Source organism: Balaenoptera borealis (genome assembly GCF_965194805.1).
Source record: "Balaenoptera borealis genome assembly, chromosome: 4".
NCBI lineage: Eukaryota > Metazoa > Chordata > Mammalia > Artiodactyla > Balaenopteridae > Balaenoptera > Balaenoptera borealis.
In genome coordinates, this window is record NC_138861.1 from 54,029,284 (window position 1) to 54,049,136 (window position 19,853).

At 36.3% G+C, this 19,853-nt stretch overlaps 1 protein-coding gene across 2 annotated transcripts in view; it reads left to right on the plus strand.

The window, feature by feature from the left end:
- PRKG2 (protein kinase cGMP-dependent 2) overlaps positions 1 to 19,853 on the plus strand; it is a 95,113-nt gene that overhangs the window by 35,179 nt on the left and 40,081 nt on the right. For both annotated transcript variants that reach the window (XM_082389341.1, XM_082389340.1), the window contains exons 4-9: positions 903 to 1,016; positions 2,443 to 2,548; positions 5,624 to 5,687; positions 12,807 to 12,884; positions 14,483 to 14,577; positions 17,581 to 17,649. In XM_082389341.1, coding sequence (XP_082245467.1) covers positions 903 to 1,016; positions 2,443 to 2,548; positions 5,624 to 5,687; positions 12,807 to 12,884; positions 14,483 to 14,577; positions 17,581 to 17,649 — 526 coding nt within the window. The remainder of the gene's footprint in view (positions 1 to 902; positions 1,017 to 2,442; positions 2,549 to 5,623; positions 5,688 to 12,806; positions 12,885 to 14,482; positions 14,578 to 17,580; positions 17,650 to 19,853) is intronic.

A 19,853-nucleotide genomic window follows, 5' to 3' on the forward strand; every position in this document is an offset into this window, starting at 1 on the left:
TATTTTGTAAAACAGTTCTTTATCAGATGTGTCTTTTGCAAAAATATTTTCTCTCAGTCTGTGGCTTGTCTTTTAATTCTCTTCTTAGTGACTTCATTTATTAATGCATTTCAATGAATGAGGGGTTAGGCAACAAGCAAGGCATGGTGAAGTAACGTACCCAAGGTCACATGGCCAAAGACTAGTCAGAGCCAGGCAGCCTGACTCCGGGGCCAGCATACTTCTCAGTTATGACGAGTTAGTCCTTCCGCCAGTGTGAACACCTGTGCTGTGTTTTCAAGACATACAGCGATTGTTGTGTTCCTTGTGCCAGAGAAGTAGTTTCATGTGCTACATTTTTCATGGGGTAGAATGAATTTTAAATGAAACACTTGCCATCCACTGCTTCAGGGAAGAGCTTTGTAACAATCATAATAATAATAATATGGGACTTTGTTTTTGGGTTTTGTGGGGTTTTTTTGGCTGCACTGCACAGCAGGCGGGATGTTAGTTCCCCGACCAGGGATAGAACCTGTGCCCGCCTGCGGTGGAAGCGCAGAATCCTAATCACTGGACCGCCAGGGAAGTCCCAACAGCTAACACTTACATGGCATCTACTGTGTGCTAGCCATGGATCTGTGATCCTTACCTATAGTAACTTATTTACTTCTCACAACTGTATGAAGTAAATATTATTAATATTATCCCCATTATTGATGAGGAACCCAGGCTGAGTGGGTAACTCTTCAGGCTAATCAGCTAATAGAGGGTGGGCTTCAGTCTGCATTCTTAACCACTTTATTATAATGAGAATCATAAGATACCTTACCTGTATGCTTTGTATACCTTCTGATTGTTTTTCTTAACTTATGGAATCCAGGTGGATTTTGATTACTTGTGTTTTCTTACATTCTACTTGATAGAGGGTCGACTAGAGGTGTTCCAAGGGGAGAAATGGCTATCATCCATTCCTATGTGGACGACGTTTGGGGAACTAGCCATTTTATACAACTGTACAAGAACTGCCTCTGTGAAAGGTAACAGGAGATGAAATGCTGTATTTTTAAAATTGTTACATAACGTTAAAGATAACCTAAGACACTCTTGCATCCTGAGTCTTTTTGTCTGCCATTGTGCCCCATATGCTCTTATTAATAGAAAGGCTATGCTTATAAAAGGATTTATATTGAAGCCCTTGTCTAAATGATTCAAGCTTAAAAAGAACTTTCCGTCAGATACCTGTATATAAAATATGAATACGGCTTTAAACAGAATTGATTCCAGTATTTGCTGTCGTTGCCACTTCAATTTTTTATTATGTAGGCATTTGCCTTTGGTTCATCCAGCATGTTTGCTTTCTATTCTCCATGAGGTTCTGACCATATTACAAACCAGAAAATTTAATTAAACCAATAAAAGTGTATAAATATCAAAAAGGATATGAATTAATTAATGAGAGTTTTCATGAGTGACTTTTGGGATTAGTTCAATTGCTTTTCCTCAGGGTTCTTGTTTTTATCGACTTTATTCATGGTAATATCGGGTTTTCTTCTGAATTACTCAGATGTGGTGTTTCTCAGAGTTTGGGACGAGGTTATATGTGTGTCAGCATTGTTGCAGTATTTGGTAAAAATGCAGATTCTGAGGCTCCACTCCAAATAATCTCTGACAATGGGGCCCAGGGATCTCTATTTTTAACAAGAATGTCAAAATAATTCTAATTCACTCTAAAGTTTAGTAAACCAGAGATTTTGATTTTGATCTCTTCTGTAGGGTCTCATCACTCCTTTAAAAAATATCTTACTACCATAATTTCATACAGATATTTTAGAGCTGCTACTTCTGTTCTTCTTCCTTTTTAGATTTTATTCTTGATTTTAATGTCTTTCCTATGAAAAGGTTGTCCCAAAAACTGTCTTGCATAATCTCTTTGAAAATGATTTTATATATTTTATGTAAAAGTAACCATAGAGATTCTTAAAATATATTGGCTCCCGTTAGCAACAGTGTCTAAACAACATAAAAAGACATAAAAACAGACTCACACGCAGAGATCTTTAACTTTCAATTATCTGCTTGTGAATTCTTCACTCTCTGGATTAGCTACAGGCTGGCTGGCTTTCTTTTGTATCATAGCACAAATCTAAAATACCTCCTGATGATGTAGTGTGTAATTAGGGATTGCAAACTAATTTTAATATCATCCTAAGCAAAACATAATTAGAATGGAAATCTTTTGCTGCTCACTTTCAAATCATCATTTATTTCAAAGCCAAAAATGATTTTGTAAAATTACCTACTCTTTACATCACTACTTCCTTCCATTTGCATGCTTAAATAATGCATTGTCCAAGAAATATCATTTTATGAGAGTACATGAAAAATTTATTGATTAACATGTTGGAATGTTTTCTTAATCTAAGAGCTAAATGATATTTTATTATTTTCTTGATTTTTCTAAAGCTATTACCAATGTTAAAACATGGGCACTAGATCGAGAGGTGTTCCAGAATATAATGAGAAGGACAGCTCAAGCTAGAGATGAACAGTACAGAAACTTCCTCAGAAGGTAAGAATAACACATTGGTGGCAGAAAGAGCAGAAAGTGGTGTAGCCATATTGTGGATATGTTGGTTTTATCAGAGTAATTATTTTACTACAGTCTTTCTTACTTAAACATTTTCCATATGATTAAGCCAAAGGAACAAAAGTATTCTCTTGCAGTAAATGCCACTATATATATGAAGAATTATGTTTCATTCCCATTAGCCTTATTCACTGATTTATTTCTTTTGCTAATTTTGCCCTTGTATTGATGGAGTCATTACACATAGTATAGAATAATGTGCATAACATCCTAAAATATTCACTTGGGTGGCTCAGTTGACTTTGAAAGATGTCCTATAATTTGGAAGTAGATAACAAAAGATAATAATGCTTTGCTTAGAATAATATTAAAATAAATTATTTTACTATCCTTACTTGCTTTACCTGAGACATTTTTTCTCATTGGCATAGCCACACCATCTTCCAAATTACTATTATTTGCAGCAAATTAGCTTGCCAAAAATGTTATTATGCTTGCTATCATGACATGGATCCTTGGAACATACACATTTTGTCAACTGTTCTGAACCCCCAACAACTTGGATGCATCAAATTACAGAGAAACAAGTACCTATGTAACTGAAAAGGTCAGCTACACATTAAAAACATTTTTTTTGGAAAGTATAAGTTCCTTATTTAAACTATTTCTGTGTCTTTTGTGGGAGATTTGACAGTCTCTGAAACTGCAATACATACTGTAATGAAATGTAACCTTTGATAAGTGGTAATAACAATAAAATATCCTGTGGTTTCCAAAAATAAATTCTAAGTTCTTTTTAAGTATAGTGACTTTATCTTGCATAACTAGCCTGCAAAGTCAATGATTTTAGGGCTGTGCCATGCCTAGCATATAGTGAGGACTCAGTGAATATTGAATGAAGGCATTGTTAATCAGTAGAACATTGCAGGCATTGAGGTTTTTCATATGGACTCTTGATGATTTACTTTCCCGGAAACAATAATGACTCCTGGAAGAGAGCTGCAGTAATGACAAGAAGGTGCCTTACCTATATGACAATCAGTGCCTTAGCCATCATGTTGTGGGGTCTACCTGAGTATAGGTAATCTCAAAATCCAGCAACTGAGCAATGCAGGTCAGTATTTAAAGCTAATAAACTGCACTTATGCAAGGGCCAAAAAAGGATACATAAATAAACGGGTGCCCATGGGTTGCATCATGTCTGAGATAAAACCTGAGCCACTAGGTTTTCCCTTGGAGTCTAGTGTGTTCTGCCTTAGTGGAGGGAGCTCAGAGAATTTACTAGTACAGGTTCCTTCCCTCCTTTTCTTCTTTTTGTTATTCATGCATTCGTTCAATGAATACTTATTGCCAGGCGTAAACATTGTGGAGTCAGTGATGAACAAGATAAACCTGATCTCTGCCTTCATAGAGGGGAGACAGAAAAAAGATTTTTTCTCATATCAATTTCCTCACCAATCCCCAAAGGTGATAGGCTTACAGGAGAGAATTTTCACTAACGCTACAGCACCCAGTTTGGACCCGAAGTAGAACTTTCATGAAGGGCATGTGTTAGTCAATTAAACCAAAGGAATAACAAGTATTCCCTTTTCTTCTATGTGCCACTATACAGAAAAAAGTTCTGGTTAACCCTTTTACGTTTTCATCCATAAGGAGACATATTAGAGAAATACATTTCTCTTTGTTTCATAATATACAGTAAGCTCTTTTCCATTTACATCTTTTTATCATGAAGTATCTGACATGTATCAAATGATACATAGTACATATGTAAGTTATAATAACATAATAACAAAGTGAGCCCCATCAAGCTACGGCCCAGCCTAAGTAGAAAGTTAGCAATGTTGTTGCCATTCTCATTTGCTCCCCTATGTCATTTTCTAGCCTTCCTTGGGGTACCTCCTCTCCTTGGAGTAGTCTGTATTGTGAAGTTTGGTAATCGTAACCTTGCTATTCTTTATTATTTTGCCTGTAGCTTGGTTTAGCCTATTTTTGAACTTTACAAAATTGGTGTTATTTTTGCAAGTCAGTTTTTTCACTCAATACATTTTTTAAGGTTCATCTACTTGGTTAGTGCAGTCATTTCTCCTGTTGTAGAGTTCTGTTATCTGACTCGACCACAGTTCATTTATCTGCTCTCCCATTGGGCATGTTCCAGTGTTTTGCAATTACAAATGATTCAGATGCAGACATTCTTAGACCCAGCTCCTGGCTACATGCCTCCTGGTGCATGTGTTCAAGAATGAATCTAGAGCTCTCTTTTCAAAACTCAAATCCAATCATGTATTTATGGAAGAGCATCATTTTTTCCTTAGGGGTGTCAAATTTTAGATGGTAAGAAAGAAGTATCTATCTTATAGAAATTATTTCAACAGTCCTGAGTGAAAATGGGTAAAGTAGAAATTTCTCTAAAAGAACAATTTAATCATATTGATGGGTTAATCATACTGAGTGGAATTTTTTGATTTTTTTCAAACAATTTCAGTATTCTATCATTCTCTGTATATTATTATTATCTGTAAAAATGTTCCTATTACATGCCTCTGGCTACCATTAATTTTAAAAGACAGTACAATATGACTAATAATCAAGATCATTTCCATGCTAATTCCTACATTCCCTCCTGGATTCAGTCTTTACTTAATTACAAGGATTTAGATGAAAATCTGATTCTCCTCTGGAAGCAGAGGTCCTCATCCATGCTAATAAAAGAGATATTGAGATGTGGAACACATTTCTGGATGTTATTCACTTCGAAAGCCAACAACAAATGTAATTTTTTTTTCTCCAAAGAAACAAAATTTGATTTTTTTCCTTTCATGGGGTCTTACTATTTGTATTTATTTACCTGTGATAAATGTCTGCTGTTATATGTGATTATATAATTTCATTGTATCTGAAATTCAGTTATTTATGTGTGATATATTTGGAGGTTTACTTTGGAAAAATTAAAGTGCATTATATTTTTTAAATGCATGCATGAATCTATGTAGAGGTGTATATTTATAGTTTAATTCAGGATGATAATTAAATAAAGGTTTCTTTTTAATTTTGCAGCGTATCCTTGCTGAAGAATTTACCTGAAGATAAATTAACCAAGATCATTGACTGCTTGGAAGTGGTAAGAAATTATAAAGTAAAAACTATATTTCATTAAAAGATTATATAATCTAGTCATTATTAACACTGTAAATGATTAAAAAGGAAAAGATGGTGATCACCAGTCCACAGAGACCGAGAGCCTTTTTCTATTGTGAAAACTCACACTGAATTAAGGGGCTGGGGTGGGGTTCGGGCACTCTTCTGAAATATATGAAAGAAAATTGGATTTGCATGTGTAAAGTGACATTTGATTTACATATTTTAATCTTTTTAGTATACTTTATAAAACTAATCTGCCTCACTCAAGAGGCATTTGATTTTCTGCAATTAACATCACAATCCCTTACAGAGTTTTCGTAGTATGAAGGAGTCAGTGATGCATAATTAGGTCATGGAGTAGAGAAAGGGTATATTGGGACTTTCGTGAACAGGCTTCTGAATCAAGCTATGAAACACTCCATACTTGAAAATTCTAGGCTATGGAAAGACATTAAAAAAAACAAACAAACAAAAAAAACCCCTGTACTTAAGAAGCACTTTACCTATTTTAACATCTAGAGGAAAATGGCGTTTTGGAACGTGTTCAAAAATTCATATTAGGCATCATGCATGTGGTTGGTTCTTGTCCAAGACTAGTCAAGTCTTTTTGTGAATAATGCTTTTATGACATGTACCTTGGATTCCAATAATATGCATTATATGAAAACCTCTTCAGAGATTAATATTCAAAGTAAATAACCTCTGTCTAACTTTTTTTTGGTGTGTGTGGGTCAATTTCATTGAAACCAAATTGCTTTTCGGGAACTTAAAGGAGGTAAGGAATAGTAAAGGAGTCAGATGTAGACTTTAAGATTTTGTAAAGCTATTCTCAGTGGGAGACAAAAAATACCCTGCAAGACTGATTGTTGACAGATTCATGCCTCTGTCAATCTCAATATACAATGTAAACTAATACCTGTTGAGAAGGGAGCACCAACCATTTTATCCTTAAGTGTAAGTGACACCAGTAAAGTTTCCATTTACAATTCATGGAACCCATCCAGCAGTTTATCAAGGACAGGCCATGATGACACAGTGCCTGGCCTTGTGTCTCCAGAGCGTTCAGATATGAAGTCATTTTCAAGAGGACTGCTTGCCCTGCATCTCTTGGGATTTTCTCAGTGTAACATAACCCAATCACAGATGTTACAAATTAATAATTCATCCTAATTTCTGAGTGTTTTTTTTAAAGCTGGAGAGGCCCTATATTTTTTTGTTAACCGAGGAAATCTGTTTTTAATATAACACTAATAGAGTAGACTCACCAGAGGGGAATTCCATGCTGACAGAAAATATTAAAATTTAGTATCATTAAAAATAAATGGTAAATTAGACATATTTATAGTACCCACAGGCAATAGCTACAGAATATATAGATGGGGGCTCCAACCTAGTATTAATTAACACACAGTTCGAATTTGAAAGTCTCATCTTTTAAAACACCCTAGAAGACTTTATTATATATTAGCATTTGCAGACAGCAGCGTGGTTTATAAAGGGCTCTTTATTCATACCTGGCAAACAAATGTGTCTCTGTAATGTGTGAAAATTCACAAATTCGAAAGTGATTAACAAGGGAGTAATGGGATCTATTTAGCGCCTAAGAAAAGCACATAATTTACCAGCATAGCTTGGACTAATGACCCATCAACCGGGTCCTGACCACAGCCAATCACTAATGCATTGGAGTTATGACAGAGCACCTGCTGAGCTCCAGGGCCAGCTGTCCCACAAACTGGCTCCATCATCTTTGAGAAAAACAGGCTGAATCTGGCATGCTATTTAGGAGTTGATTTTGGGTGGTTTTAAGTTTTTGTGCAGGGGGCGGGGAGGGAGTATCAGAATTTCCCATCACCAAGCAGGTGGTCTGATGTGTTTGTTAAGACTTGTTTGTTGAAGTCCTAGACCACATGGCCCGAATGTGCAGTGTTCCAACAGCATTTCTTGCTTTAGCATAAATCACCCAAAGTGTTCAGTTCTGGAGGCAGACATTGCCTTTAAACCTCTTCTCGTGGTCTAATGGGAAAAAGAGGGTGGGAAAAGTAGCAACATATTCACTGGTGCACTTTAAGAGTTAACTAGCGAACACCCTAAAGCATAACACAGATTCCAAATGCAGTGTGACTATTAATGATAATGAAAATGACAATGTGACTTCTGTATCTGGCAGTTGTGTAGTACGGAAGACAAGAGTGGGAAGAGTTTCTGTTTCCACTCTCAGTGAGAGATCCGGGAAGCCTGGGATTTGACTGTGTGGTGGATAAAAAAGTTACCGAACTCTTTGTTACAAAGATTTGGTATTTGACCCAGTGACCCTCTGCACTGCCACTCTGACATGGCATCTTTCATTAAACTGGAGCTCTAGTGGGAGTGGGGCTGGGGTGGGGAATGTGAAATGTCCTTGTCCTTAATCAGATCACCAGTGATGCTGCTTAAAAGGCAGATTCCCAGGTACTACCTCACACTTACTGAATCAGAAACTCTGAGGTAGGGACCCAGAAATCCACATTTTAACATTTTAACAATACGATTCTTAAAGTTTAAAGTTATGAATTGAATACATGTATTTAGGGTTTGCCATAGTCTGCCTCTTTAGTCACAAGTTTTCCATTTTTCATCATTTTTTGAAAGTCTAGTCTTCCTTTCTTATAGTTCCTGCTAACACTTGCAGAAGCCAGAGGGTTTTTCTCATTTTAATGGTTACATCTAGAACCATAAAAAAGTTGAGATAATTGTGGATTTTGCCAGTTTATGGACCTGTTCATTAAAGGGGGGGCAGCTAGGTGTCCTAGAAAGTTATCTAGTCCAAAGTGTGGAGATTAGGGTTTATGGTCAAGCCTCTGTCCCTCGCAGCTGTCAGTTAATTGTGGGGGGCATCATCTCGTCTATAAAATAAGAGGGTGCTGGCTCACATCTCTATGGGCTGTCTCAGTGTTTCAGTTACAAAATTCTATACAGTTGGCTCACCCAAATGGAGGAATTTCTGTTGATTTTCATTATTTAGGCTCCGGTTCTTTAGAAATAATCAATCAGATACTAAATTATGCTGGAATGGTTGATAGGGTCCACCTGATCCAGGTGTGTTTGCTTTAAAATTTCTAAGGTGTTTTAACTACTGTACTTGGTAACAAACCCCAATAAATGTATACAGTTTTTTAAACAATCAACTTAGGGACATGGTCACATGATGCAGGGTTTGTGTGTGTGTGTGTGTGTGTGTGTGTGTGTGTGTGTGTGTGTGTGTGTGTGATCATACATCTGACTGTGTTTCATCAATTCTTCTTTGTGATGAAGATTTCTAGCCGCACACTAAAGAAACTAAGGAAATCATAGGCTTGCTTCTTTGTCTTTGTCCTCCGTCACCTTAGATTTTAATTCTGGTTTCATATATTCTATTTACAGGCACTCAGGCTCTATCTGTCATTTTGCTAGCTATCACAGAATGAGCATTTTCTTTACATGAAAAACTCTTTCCATCTTTAGCAGTTGCTGATGTATGGTTTTCTTCTTCTTCTTTTTTTTCCAGTGTATGGTTTACTTTTAACCTCTGTCTCTCAGTCTGCCCTGGAATTGATTTCCTAACTTTCCTTTTTGCCATATACTAAGTACCTACTCTCAGTGTTTCTAGATATCTTCTTTTTCAGACTGTGGGACACAACTCATTAGTAGGTCATGAAATCAATTTAGAGGAACACTTTAAAAAAATATCAGAGTAGTAAGCATAAGTATTGTTCAGATATGTTTCAGTTTTATACAAATGTGTGCACGCTCACATGTGTGTATGTGGGTGTATATGTAAAATATATTTCTTACTGTAGGTCAGGGTAAAATCTGCTTGAAAACCATCGCTTCACAGGGTAGGGTCTATGGCTTCTTGGTCCTCTAAGGGACCCCTTTGCAATGTAACCACAGGACAGTAAACCACACTGTTTGCAGTTCTCTTTTTGGTCTTGGTGACCACCCTGGCTAGACTGGCTGCACTCCCCAGTTGACAAACACTGGCTAGTCTGGCATCGTAGCCAGTACTTACCACTATATATTTTTGGTCTGATCTACATCCACAGCCTTTTCTGATCTATGAAGTTACCGTCAACACACTGGGAGGTATTATTTATCTTCCTCCCATGGTTTTGGGTGACAAAGACTCATCCTTGGGAAAAATACCACTAGGAAGCTTGACCCTTAAGAAACAACAAAGCTCTTTCTCAGTGTTCCCTTTCCAGCTTCTGCCTTTTGGCTCATCCGACCGACAGAAATTAAAGCTGCACATCTGCACAGACCAGAGACTGTATAATAACTGAAGAACAGCCTATAAGCAGTTCAAGAATTCTCCAGATTCCTTCTGCTTCGTATGGGTAATGGGGACTGAGATTGAGATAGGAACAGGAGAGCCTGAGGGGCAGACCGCCTGAAACAGGAACGTCTACCGTGACCCTAGCAGTTCTAGTAAAGAGAATTGAACATTAACTGTATCATGAAGACCCCTGGACTGCGGTGTCACGGTCACTCACTTAACCTTTGCGGGTCACAGTCATCTCAACGGTAAAATCGCACTTGAATCGAGTGATGGTTTGTGATAGAGCGATAATGAGAAAAAATAGAGAGTTGGAGTAAGCAGCTTGTGATGTAAAAACTCAAAATATTCTTTTCCAAGTAGAACAGAAGCATGTTTTTTTGCTCACATAACAGTCCAGGGAGGGTGGTCCTAGGTGGCTACTCAGAATCCTTCAGGAACCCAAGCTGATGGCTACTCTGCCATCTTCCACATGGCCCCTCTCCCAAGATTTCTCTGGGACATGCCGTTACAGGGGCACAAGTATGAAGGCACGTGTCTGGAATGGTTCATGGGCCTGGCATGGAAGTGGCATACATGGCTTCTGCTCAGACTCTTTTAGCTAGAAGTTAACCACGTGGCCACAGCTAACAGCAGGGAGGCTGGGGAATGCAGTTTACCTGTGGAAGACGTTGACCAGCTCACAGACTCTTCCACAGGAATTAGCAGTCAGCAGGTGACTATCTCACCCAGTCCTCACACATCGTTAGGTGTGGTAGGTCATACCATCTTAATTTTACAGAATAGGAAACCGAGGTCCAGAAGATTTAAGTAACGTCTAAGCAAACCGTTCTCATCCTCCCCCTTAACATGGCAGTCATTAATTATTTACTACATTTCATGTGCTTTTAATGCATCAAAAATTAACTGCCTTTAATTGACTTATGGTGATAGGCAAAAATGGACCCCCTCCAACGTATCCACATCCTAAATCCTGGAATGCATAAATGCGTTATGTTACGTGGCAAAAGGAACTTTGCAGATGTAACTAAGGTTTGGGGCCTTAAAATAAGGGAGATTATCTTGGACTATCTAGGTGGGTCAAGTGTTATTACACGGGCCCTTAAAAGCAGAGAATTTTCTCTGGCTGGAATCAGAGAGATGCAGCAGAAGTGGAAGTCAGAGAGATTGCAAGTGTATGAAGAATCCCATGTGCCCTTACTGGTTCTGAAATATCGGGGGCTCCGTGCAAGGACAGGAGAGAAGTCTCTGGGAGCTAAGGGGGCAGCCCCCAGCTCACAGCCATCAGGGAAATGGGACCTTATCCTACAACCGCAAGGAGCTGAATTCTGCCAACAACCTGATTACACTTGAAAGCAGTTTTTTCCCCGGAGCCTCCAGAAAGGAACACAGCCCTACTGACACCTTGACTTCAGCCTTGAGAGACCCTGAACAGAGAAATTCAGGCGAACCACGCCGTGCCTGGACTCTCTGACCCACAGAAACTCAGATAATAAATGAGGGTACTTTCAAGCCACTAAGTGTGTGTGGTTATTTGTTACAGCAGCAATAGAAAACTAATGTGCTTATCTCCTCTCAATCTTTGAGTGTAAATGTCCTTATTTGAATTTTCTGGATTGATGAAAGTGAAATTCAAAGCAGAACTGAGATTTGAATCTAGATTTCTATGGCTTCAAAGTGCTTTTTCCCCTGAGATAGTCTGCTTCCTTCCATGAGATGTTGAATGCCTTGTAAAATGTACATAGTGCTATGTAAATAAAAGGTAAGTTTATTAGTATTAGGAGTAACGTTTATTCCATAAATGTAAATATGTTTTAAGAGTAAATGACCAAAAAAGATACTGAACTACAGCAGACACAAAAGTAGTTTTGTTTGGATTTTATTTTCAAGTCTAAAATAAAAATAAGAGAGAGCTATTGTGTTGTTCTTTATGCCTTTTACGAAAATTAAACAAGCCCATTTTTGTTTGTATAAATAATTAAGAGATCCATTTTAGTTCTATGACTTTGTGGCAATATCAAATTAAAGCAAAGTAGGGATGGAAAGTTTAATCCATCTTTTGTTTTCTAAGAGACTGAATTGCTTTTTTGGTCTGGCAGATGGATGAATTACTTCTCCCTGCCAAGAATTCTCTGATTACACACACCTACTATATGAGGGAAATGAAGAAATAAGTGACAGTTTAGGATTTCATGAGGTTAAACTTTGTTGAAAAACAGAATTTACATGTAAAAATTCTAATGTCAACCTTTCATGATGATAAATCTTTGGAAAGAATCCATACGAAAGAGCTCCTTACTGTGTATGTAGAATTTTCCCAACCATTGCTCTGAAAGAAATTAGGAATTGAGGCTGATATTCCTCATATCCATTGAGGATGATATTTTCAATTTATTAGATAATGTTTGTCCTTTTTCTAAACTCTAGCGCCAGTTTCAGACTGTTGCAGGTCACTGAACAGTTAATATTTAGATTATTTGGGTGAAGCCCACCTGTGGATCGGTGATAATTACCTTGCTCTCGTTTCCCTTTGTGTCTTCAGTGTCCATGCTTGAAATTCATTATTCCAGGTGAATTATTTTTTGCCATGAAAGATAAACATAAATGCAGATAAACAAGTAAAGTCTCCTTACTTTTTCATGGTTTAAGACAACAATGTTTAAGAAGATTACAATTACAATAAGCAAAAAATGACAGAAACAGGTGTGGAATGCTCATTTCTAAGACACCAGGAGTTCTATTTCATTTGTGTCATCCGAACACCTCCGCTGCATCTAACTTTTTCTTTTTCTCTCATCCCCATAGGAATACTATGACAAAGGAGATTACATCATTAGAGAGGGCGAGGAAGGAAGCACCTTTTTCATTTTAGCAAAAGGAAAGGTAACTATTAGTTAAAGCTTACTTAAAGTAAATCAAAGAATCGTATCAAATCTGTTGGCCATAAACGCAGCAGTGTTCTGAATTGCAGCCTAAGTCCTCTGTCTGCAGTGAGCAGTTAAAGGACCTTCTCAGAAGGGGAAGCGGCGGGGGGCGGTCTGAGCACTGGCTTTGGGCCCACTGGAGACTTGTCATGGGTTCCAGCTGATTTAGTAATTTCTTAGTGACCATAGTCAGGTCACTTGGCTTTCTTTGGATGTCATTTCATTGTGTATAAAATGACTGGATTATTTCTAATAATCCAACGAGTGTGTGATTCTCAGCCCAAGGGTCTAAGATCAAGGGCTGGAACATTTCCCCATCCCACTGATAGGACAAACAACAGGTGGAAGAGAATGAACGAGACAATTGAGGACAGAATGATCAGGCATCAAGCTGTAGAACAATATGGCTCAGAACTTCAATTCGTGCACAATTGCTCAAGTTGATTTAGATGCTGATGAAAATTTTACGCTAATATAGACAACAGATCTTTTTTTTTACCTAGATGTTGAGTGGATAACATGTTGCCGGTTATTCCCAGCTTGACACTTTACAGTGTTCCTCAGAGACAAAAAGCATTTGTGGAATACTGATGGAAAGGATAAAATCTTGAGCACCTGTGTCTATAAACTGTCAGATTTTTACAAATGCTCTTTCTTCCATGGAAGAGTTTATCATCAGAGAATCAGACACTGCCCTTTGTAAACTGGTTTGTGGTTGAACTTTGAACTGGGCCCCCAGTGATGGAAGAAATTTTTTTAACATAATAGTTTCAGAAACTCTTCAGCACTCAGACCACTTTTTATCATTTCTCCTCAACCTGGACCTCATGCTTTGAAAGAATTCTGGTTAATAAACAAATTGCATTTATCATTTAAAAAATTTTAAATTTATTGTGATTTCCATAAGCGCTAACCAGAATTTCTAATCAGAATGATGCAGTCCTTCTTACCATGTTGAACTGGAATAATTCTAGCCACAAAAAGGAATATTGAAGTTTTTGTTTGGCTCTGCTCTGGGGGCTCTTGAACCTTCCTGGGCTGTGGATCGCATTGGGACTCTCATGAAAGTTGTGGACCCTCCTCCATATCCACATTTTGCATTCAGTTTTAGAGGGTACACAGGAATCAACAAGTCAGTCATGGACATGAGATTTAGAACTCTTGATAGTCTTATTCTTGATTGATTTGTCAACTCCATTTGGCTTTTTGAAAAAATAAAGTTCCTACAGGACCGTTATTATTTGCTTTGAGCATACTTAGGAAAGGATAACTGGATTCACGTAAAAAATTATAACTTTGAGTGGTGAGGTTTGGATGGAGAAGCTTCCTCTTATAAAAGGTGGATTGTGTTAAATCACAGGATTTTCTAGTCCATCCAAATGAGGTGACTATAGTTGGATTGTCATAACTACTGCAAAATTAAAGCAAAGGCTTTAATTTTTCCTTGTTGAGTCAAGTTTATACAGAACGGGAGGGTCTGGTTGAATGGGTATGTGTTCAGATTTTCCTTATTTTCTTCTCTCTCTCTCTTTTCTTAAATTATTTGACATCATTTAGGTAAAAGTCACCCAGAGTACTGAGGGCCATGATCAACCACAACTGATAAAAACTCTGCAGAAAGGAGAATATTTTGGAGAAAAAGCTCTTATCAGGTGAATCCATGAATTTATATTCCATACTTAAATAATTCTTTGGTTGTTTTGCATGTGCACCTACCCATTGAGAGTTGTCAAACTGAGCTACCAAATTAATGGCAGCCATTATCCAGGAAATAAACAAAATTTTTAAACTGAATTCTAAAAAATTCATTGTTAAGCAGGAAATAAGTATACTAATTTTGCACAGGAAATAATTTAGAAAGTCTTAAGTCTGTTGGTGAAAATAAAATTGGTGTTCTCTTAGAATTTTTAGTTTAAAAGAGAAAGAAATTAAAGACATGAAATTTTTAATTTTCCCGTAAGAGTGAGTTTTTATATTTTCAAGGTTTGAAATATTGTCCTGTTTTACCCTTTAAGAAATGATCAAATAATGACTTTATGTATTATTTGTGTTTTTAAATCATTATGTCAAAGGTAATATTTTCTTAAGAATTTTTATTGGCTCATTTTGCAAGCTTTAGAAACAACTTAAAATAGTGTATTTGACATTTCTGCCTGAACCTTAGGCCTTTTGAGATATGAGTTTATTTACTGTTGATCTAAGTTATGGAAGAAACATTTGTAAAGATTAATCAAATTGCTCAGGAGACACTATGTGCTTCCTGGAACTCAGAAAACAGCCTCAAGTCTGAAAAAAAATTTTCTTAAATATAAATAACTTTATAAAAATTCAAGTTAGAATTTTGAGCAACACACTCTTTTTTGGAGTTACATTGTGTTTTTAAATGAATACTTGAAATTAATTAAGAAAGCACTTAAAATTTATGTTATTACCAAATGCTTTTTATTTCATATTTATGCTTATAAAAATGAGTAGTGTGTCTGCTCATTTTTCTTCCTATTTAATTTTTGTCTGTGAAGCCCTAGTTCTGCTGATTTACATGTCAGGATTACATTAAGTACAGAGCAAAGAAAAAGTGTTCATATATTACCTGAAGACAAATTTGATTCTTTAAAAATCATAAAGCTCTTATTTTTTAAAGAAATACTTAAAATTAAACTACTTAATCCTAGTAAGTTAAGTTATAGCTATTTTGTAAACAATTTAAAAATTGAATTTAAAGACAAGTTGAATTTTTATTTCCCGTTTTCTAGCTGGTAATGAACTTGTTTCAATAACAGGGAAATTGTCCTCTTTTGTTTGCTTATTTGTGACAGAATATGAATTTGTTCATGTAGTGCAATCATGTAATACCATTATTCAAGACTTTAATGTATTTGTTCTTAACATTAACACATTATTTTTCTCATACCTTCAAGCAAAACTATTAAAGTTTGAAAGTGCAGAGAAATTATTTATAAATGCACTATAGACTCAAAATAGCTCTGGAAAGGAAATATGCTGTCTGGTTATGCTGGATCTGAAATAATTTGTGCTCTCTGTTGCAACCAGCCAATTACAGTGTTTTCCCATGAGAAACATGGGAATTTATATTTGATAAAGACACAACTCCCCAAAGCATTTAAAATGTAAAGCTAAAATCAATGAGGAGGAGAGTTGGATACAAATATTTTTACATTTTTGTGCATTTTTATGCTATTACTTTTTAGGGCCACTGACTGTGACTCAATGTTCCTTATATTCTGTGTATTTTCCATGTATTTCCATTAAATAGTCCCAGGAGTTCTTTCATCATTTTATGTGCAAAAATAAATCCATGGCACTTACACAGTTATTATGAAAGAAACAGATGTGTATTTGTAAACATCTAATACTTGTGCACTGTTTGCAGAGAATATTCCTAGTCAAAATCATGACACTGACAAGTGAAAGGGATGCCATACCTCTTTTTTTTTTTGAACTAACAAAGCAAATAGCTTACCCATATCCAAGATCATATCATATAGATATCTACACACATACAAGTTGAGTGTAAACTACCCAGCTCCCACTCCAAAAGCATATCAAGCTGAAATGTTTCACCAGTGTCTTCTAGCAAGGATCCTGTAAACTTGGGAGGGACTGTGGGTTATGTCAGAAGGTTTCTGGATGCCAGCTTTGTGGATGGGGGACCTCTCTGGAATGAGAGATGGGCTGCCAGGGTTTTCCCAGTCCCATCGCTAAAGGAAGATGAAAGAACTATACTTTTTGTGATGCTGTTTTTGATGAAGTTGCTTAGAGCAGTCTTAATGTGATTGCTGCTCCAAGTTACCTTAAATAAATCTCAGAGCACTGAGTACCATATGGATGTACCTTTTTTTCAGGGTCTTTTTAGTTTGTAACTAATAGAGGGAGACAACTAACATAAATAAAGGTCTCTAAAGAAATACTTTACCTGGTGCTTGACCCATTGGTATTCATTAGGTAATTAAATTTACCATCATTAGATCATATGCCGCAATTCATTGTATCTAAGGGGATTATTGTAAGATGCACTATTATATTATGTACCCCTGAGAAAGAAAGACAGTGCTATTAATTACACTATGACTCATCGTCAATTGTAAGGCATGCTCTGATTTCAGAGATTTTAATGGAAAATGTACATCTTAGACTATGAAATGAAAGATTTTACTATTTCTTTAATTCACTGGGTGATATGACACTAAAAACACTTTCTTTAGGTTTTATTCCTGACTGGTTTGTTAGAAGTTAATTACTTCAATGTTTTTCTTGTATATTTCCTTGATCAGTTCATTTCAATTTTGGCTGCTTATTAATTAACAATTCCTGTTTGATCAGAGTAGGGCTATCATATTTGGGCTGACACGGAGCGCAGAATGAAATTCCATACACAGTTGCACTCACTGATTCCTTTACATTCTCAGTGCATTTAGCTTCTTGTCCTCTGGATTCCTTGTGTGCATGCCCTTTATTAGGACACATTTCAAATCCTTTTTTGGGGAAGGGGTAGAGTATAAATTATGATTTTTTAAAAAAAGCATAATCTTTGGAAGGTTTAAGTGAAGGTGTTTCATACCAGTAGCAAATTTCCCTAATAAAAATGGATATTTAATTTCTCACTAGAAAATTGACTTTCCTGTTTTTGTCTGCAGTGAAGATGTCAGATCAGCTAACATTATTGCTGAAGAAAATGATGTTGCGTGCCTGGTTATGGATCGTGAGTGAGTATACTGATGTTGTCGGAGAATGCGGGCTACTGCCACCTTTGAAGACTTGGCCTTCTGTTACTACAAGGGCCCATCTGTCTTCCCTTTCATCACCACTTGGAAACGCTGGCCAATCCTCAGCTGCGAGTACATTCTATTAAAATTCATGGGAAGGAACTGGGCCTTCTGATCTGAATCTGTCTGTGGCAGTGGCAGATGCTGGCAGGCTAAATATTTTGTGTGCAGAGCTTGTACATAAATATCAGCAATAGACTGTTTTAAATTCTGCATCTTACAGAGAAATAAGCTTATTAGTACTCTCATGGATTTTTCCACATACAATGTAGTGAACAATTTCATAATTTATTTGCTAAAATGCTCTAAGCCGTCGAGAACCTCTCTCTCTCAAAATGTAAAATGTTCATTAGCTAGATGTATATCCAGAGAAGTTTTAATTTTACGTTTGTAGTAGTTTGCAAAAGATGTGTGTCAATATTAATCTCTAAATGTCTGAGGTTATTTTTCAGAATATTTCATTTTGTGTCCTTAACTCACTTCACATCAAATTTGAATCTGACTCCTTGGATCTCTCATTAATCAGTTGAATATTTATTGACTATCTAGATATAAAAAAGGAAATTCAAATATACCAAAACTAGGCCATTGTTTGACAAATGCCACGTATAGTCAAAAGAAATAGGGCATACTCGTATGAAATATTAACAAAAAATAGTAAAATGACAATAGGTATCACAAGAGTATGTAGATGATTGCTAATTGAATACAACATTTATTGAACATAGAATCATAGAGATTTAGAGCTGGAAAGGACTTTGGAATATTTTACAAAATCTTTTTATTATGGAAAATTTCAAACATATTAAAAAATAGGATGATATTATGGACCCCATCATGCAAGCTCAAGAATTATCAAGAATTGGCCTTACCTATACCACTTCGCCATCCTCTCCCTGCCTTCTACACACTATTTTCAAGCAAATTCCAAACAAAAAATTATTTCATCTATGAATTTTAGTAGCATCTCTAAAAGCTAAGTATTATTTATAATACATGACCACAATAACATAACATGCCTAAAAACTTACCAATTCTTTCTTTCTTTGTTATTTTTTAATTGAGGTATAATTGACACATAACATTATATCAGTGTCAGGTGTACAACATAATGACCCAATATATGTATACATTGCAAAATGATCACTACAATAAGTCTCATTAGCACCCATCACCACACATAGGACAATAATTCTTAGTATCACTTTGAGTTACTTTAATCTTTCCCTTACAGATAAAAAAAGTAAGTCCAGGTCAGTTAAAGAATTGCCCCAACAGTGTCATCTGTGATGGTACAGGGGCTCCTGCCCAGGTCTTCCAGTGCCTTTCAGCAGTCTTTCCACCATGCCATTTGGTTCCCATAGCATGTGTTCAGAAGGGAAGCAATCACAGTACTGTGAAGTGGGAAAAGTTTTACCTTATTTTTTAAGTGTGGAAATGGGGCTTAAAATTCACCGGAGTTTTCTAGGCAAAGAGGAAATGTGGAAGTCTCTCCAGGTGAGGTAAACCTTAAAAACAAAGGCATAGGGCTAGGAAGTGCAAAGCATGTTCAGATGAAGGTAATCTTTGGTGGCAGCTCTCAAATGGAAAATATATTGATATGGTATTGCCCTGGCAATGCATTGTTTTGTATATGAGTTCCTTAAAAATACATGCATGCACTAAATAGCATTAGCGGTGTGGTAAAATGTTATAAATTGCTCCAAAATGCAAGGAGTAAAAACAGGATAGAAAGGAAGAACTCCTCCCCCTTTTCTTTATTATAATCACATAATCAAATATTTATACAATATCTCATGTATTCATAATCCGTGTAAAGGATGCAATGGTTTTTATAGAGTTTATAAATTATTTGGAAGTTTATAATTTTAAAATGCTTAATTTACATGTGCATAGTTGAGATTCTTATAACATAGAGAATACTGTCCTGTTAGACACAATGAGACATTAAAAGTTACATGAATTTATTCTGTGCATAAGAGAAACTGAATATCAGGTATGACTGGGTTGACCTACATCCTGGATTTCCTGGGACAGTTCTGGTTATTCCAACATGTTTATGATTGGCACTCCCCTTCACTCTGGAAAACATTCAGTTTGAATGATAAATTATATGGTCATCGTAGCTATCACTTATAAAGCTA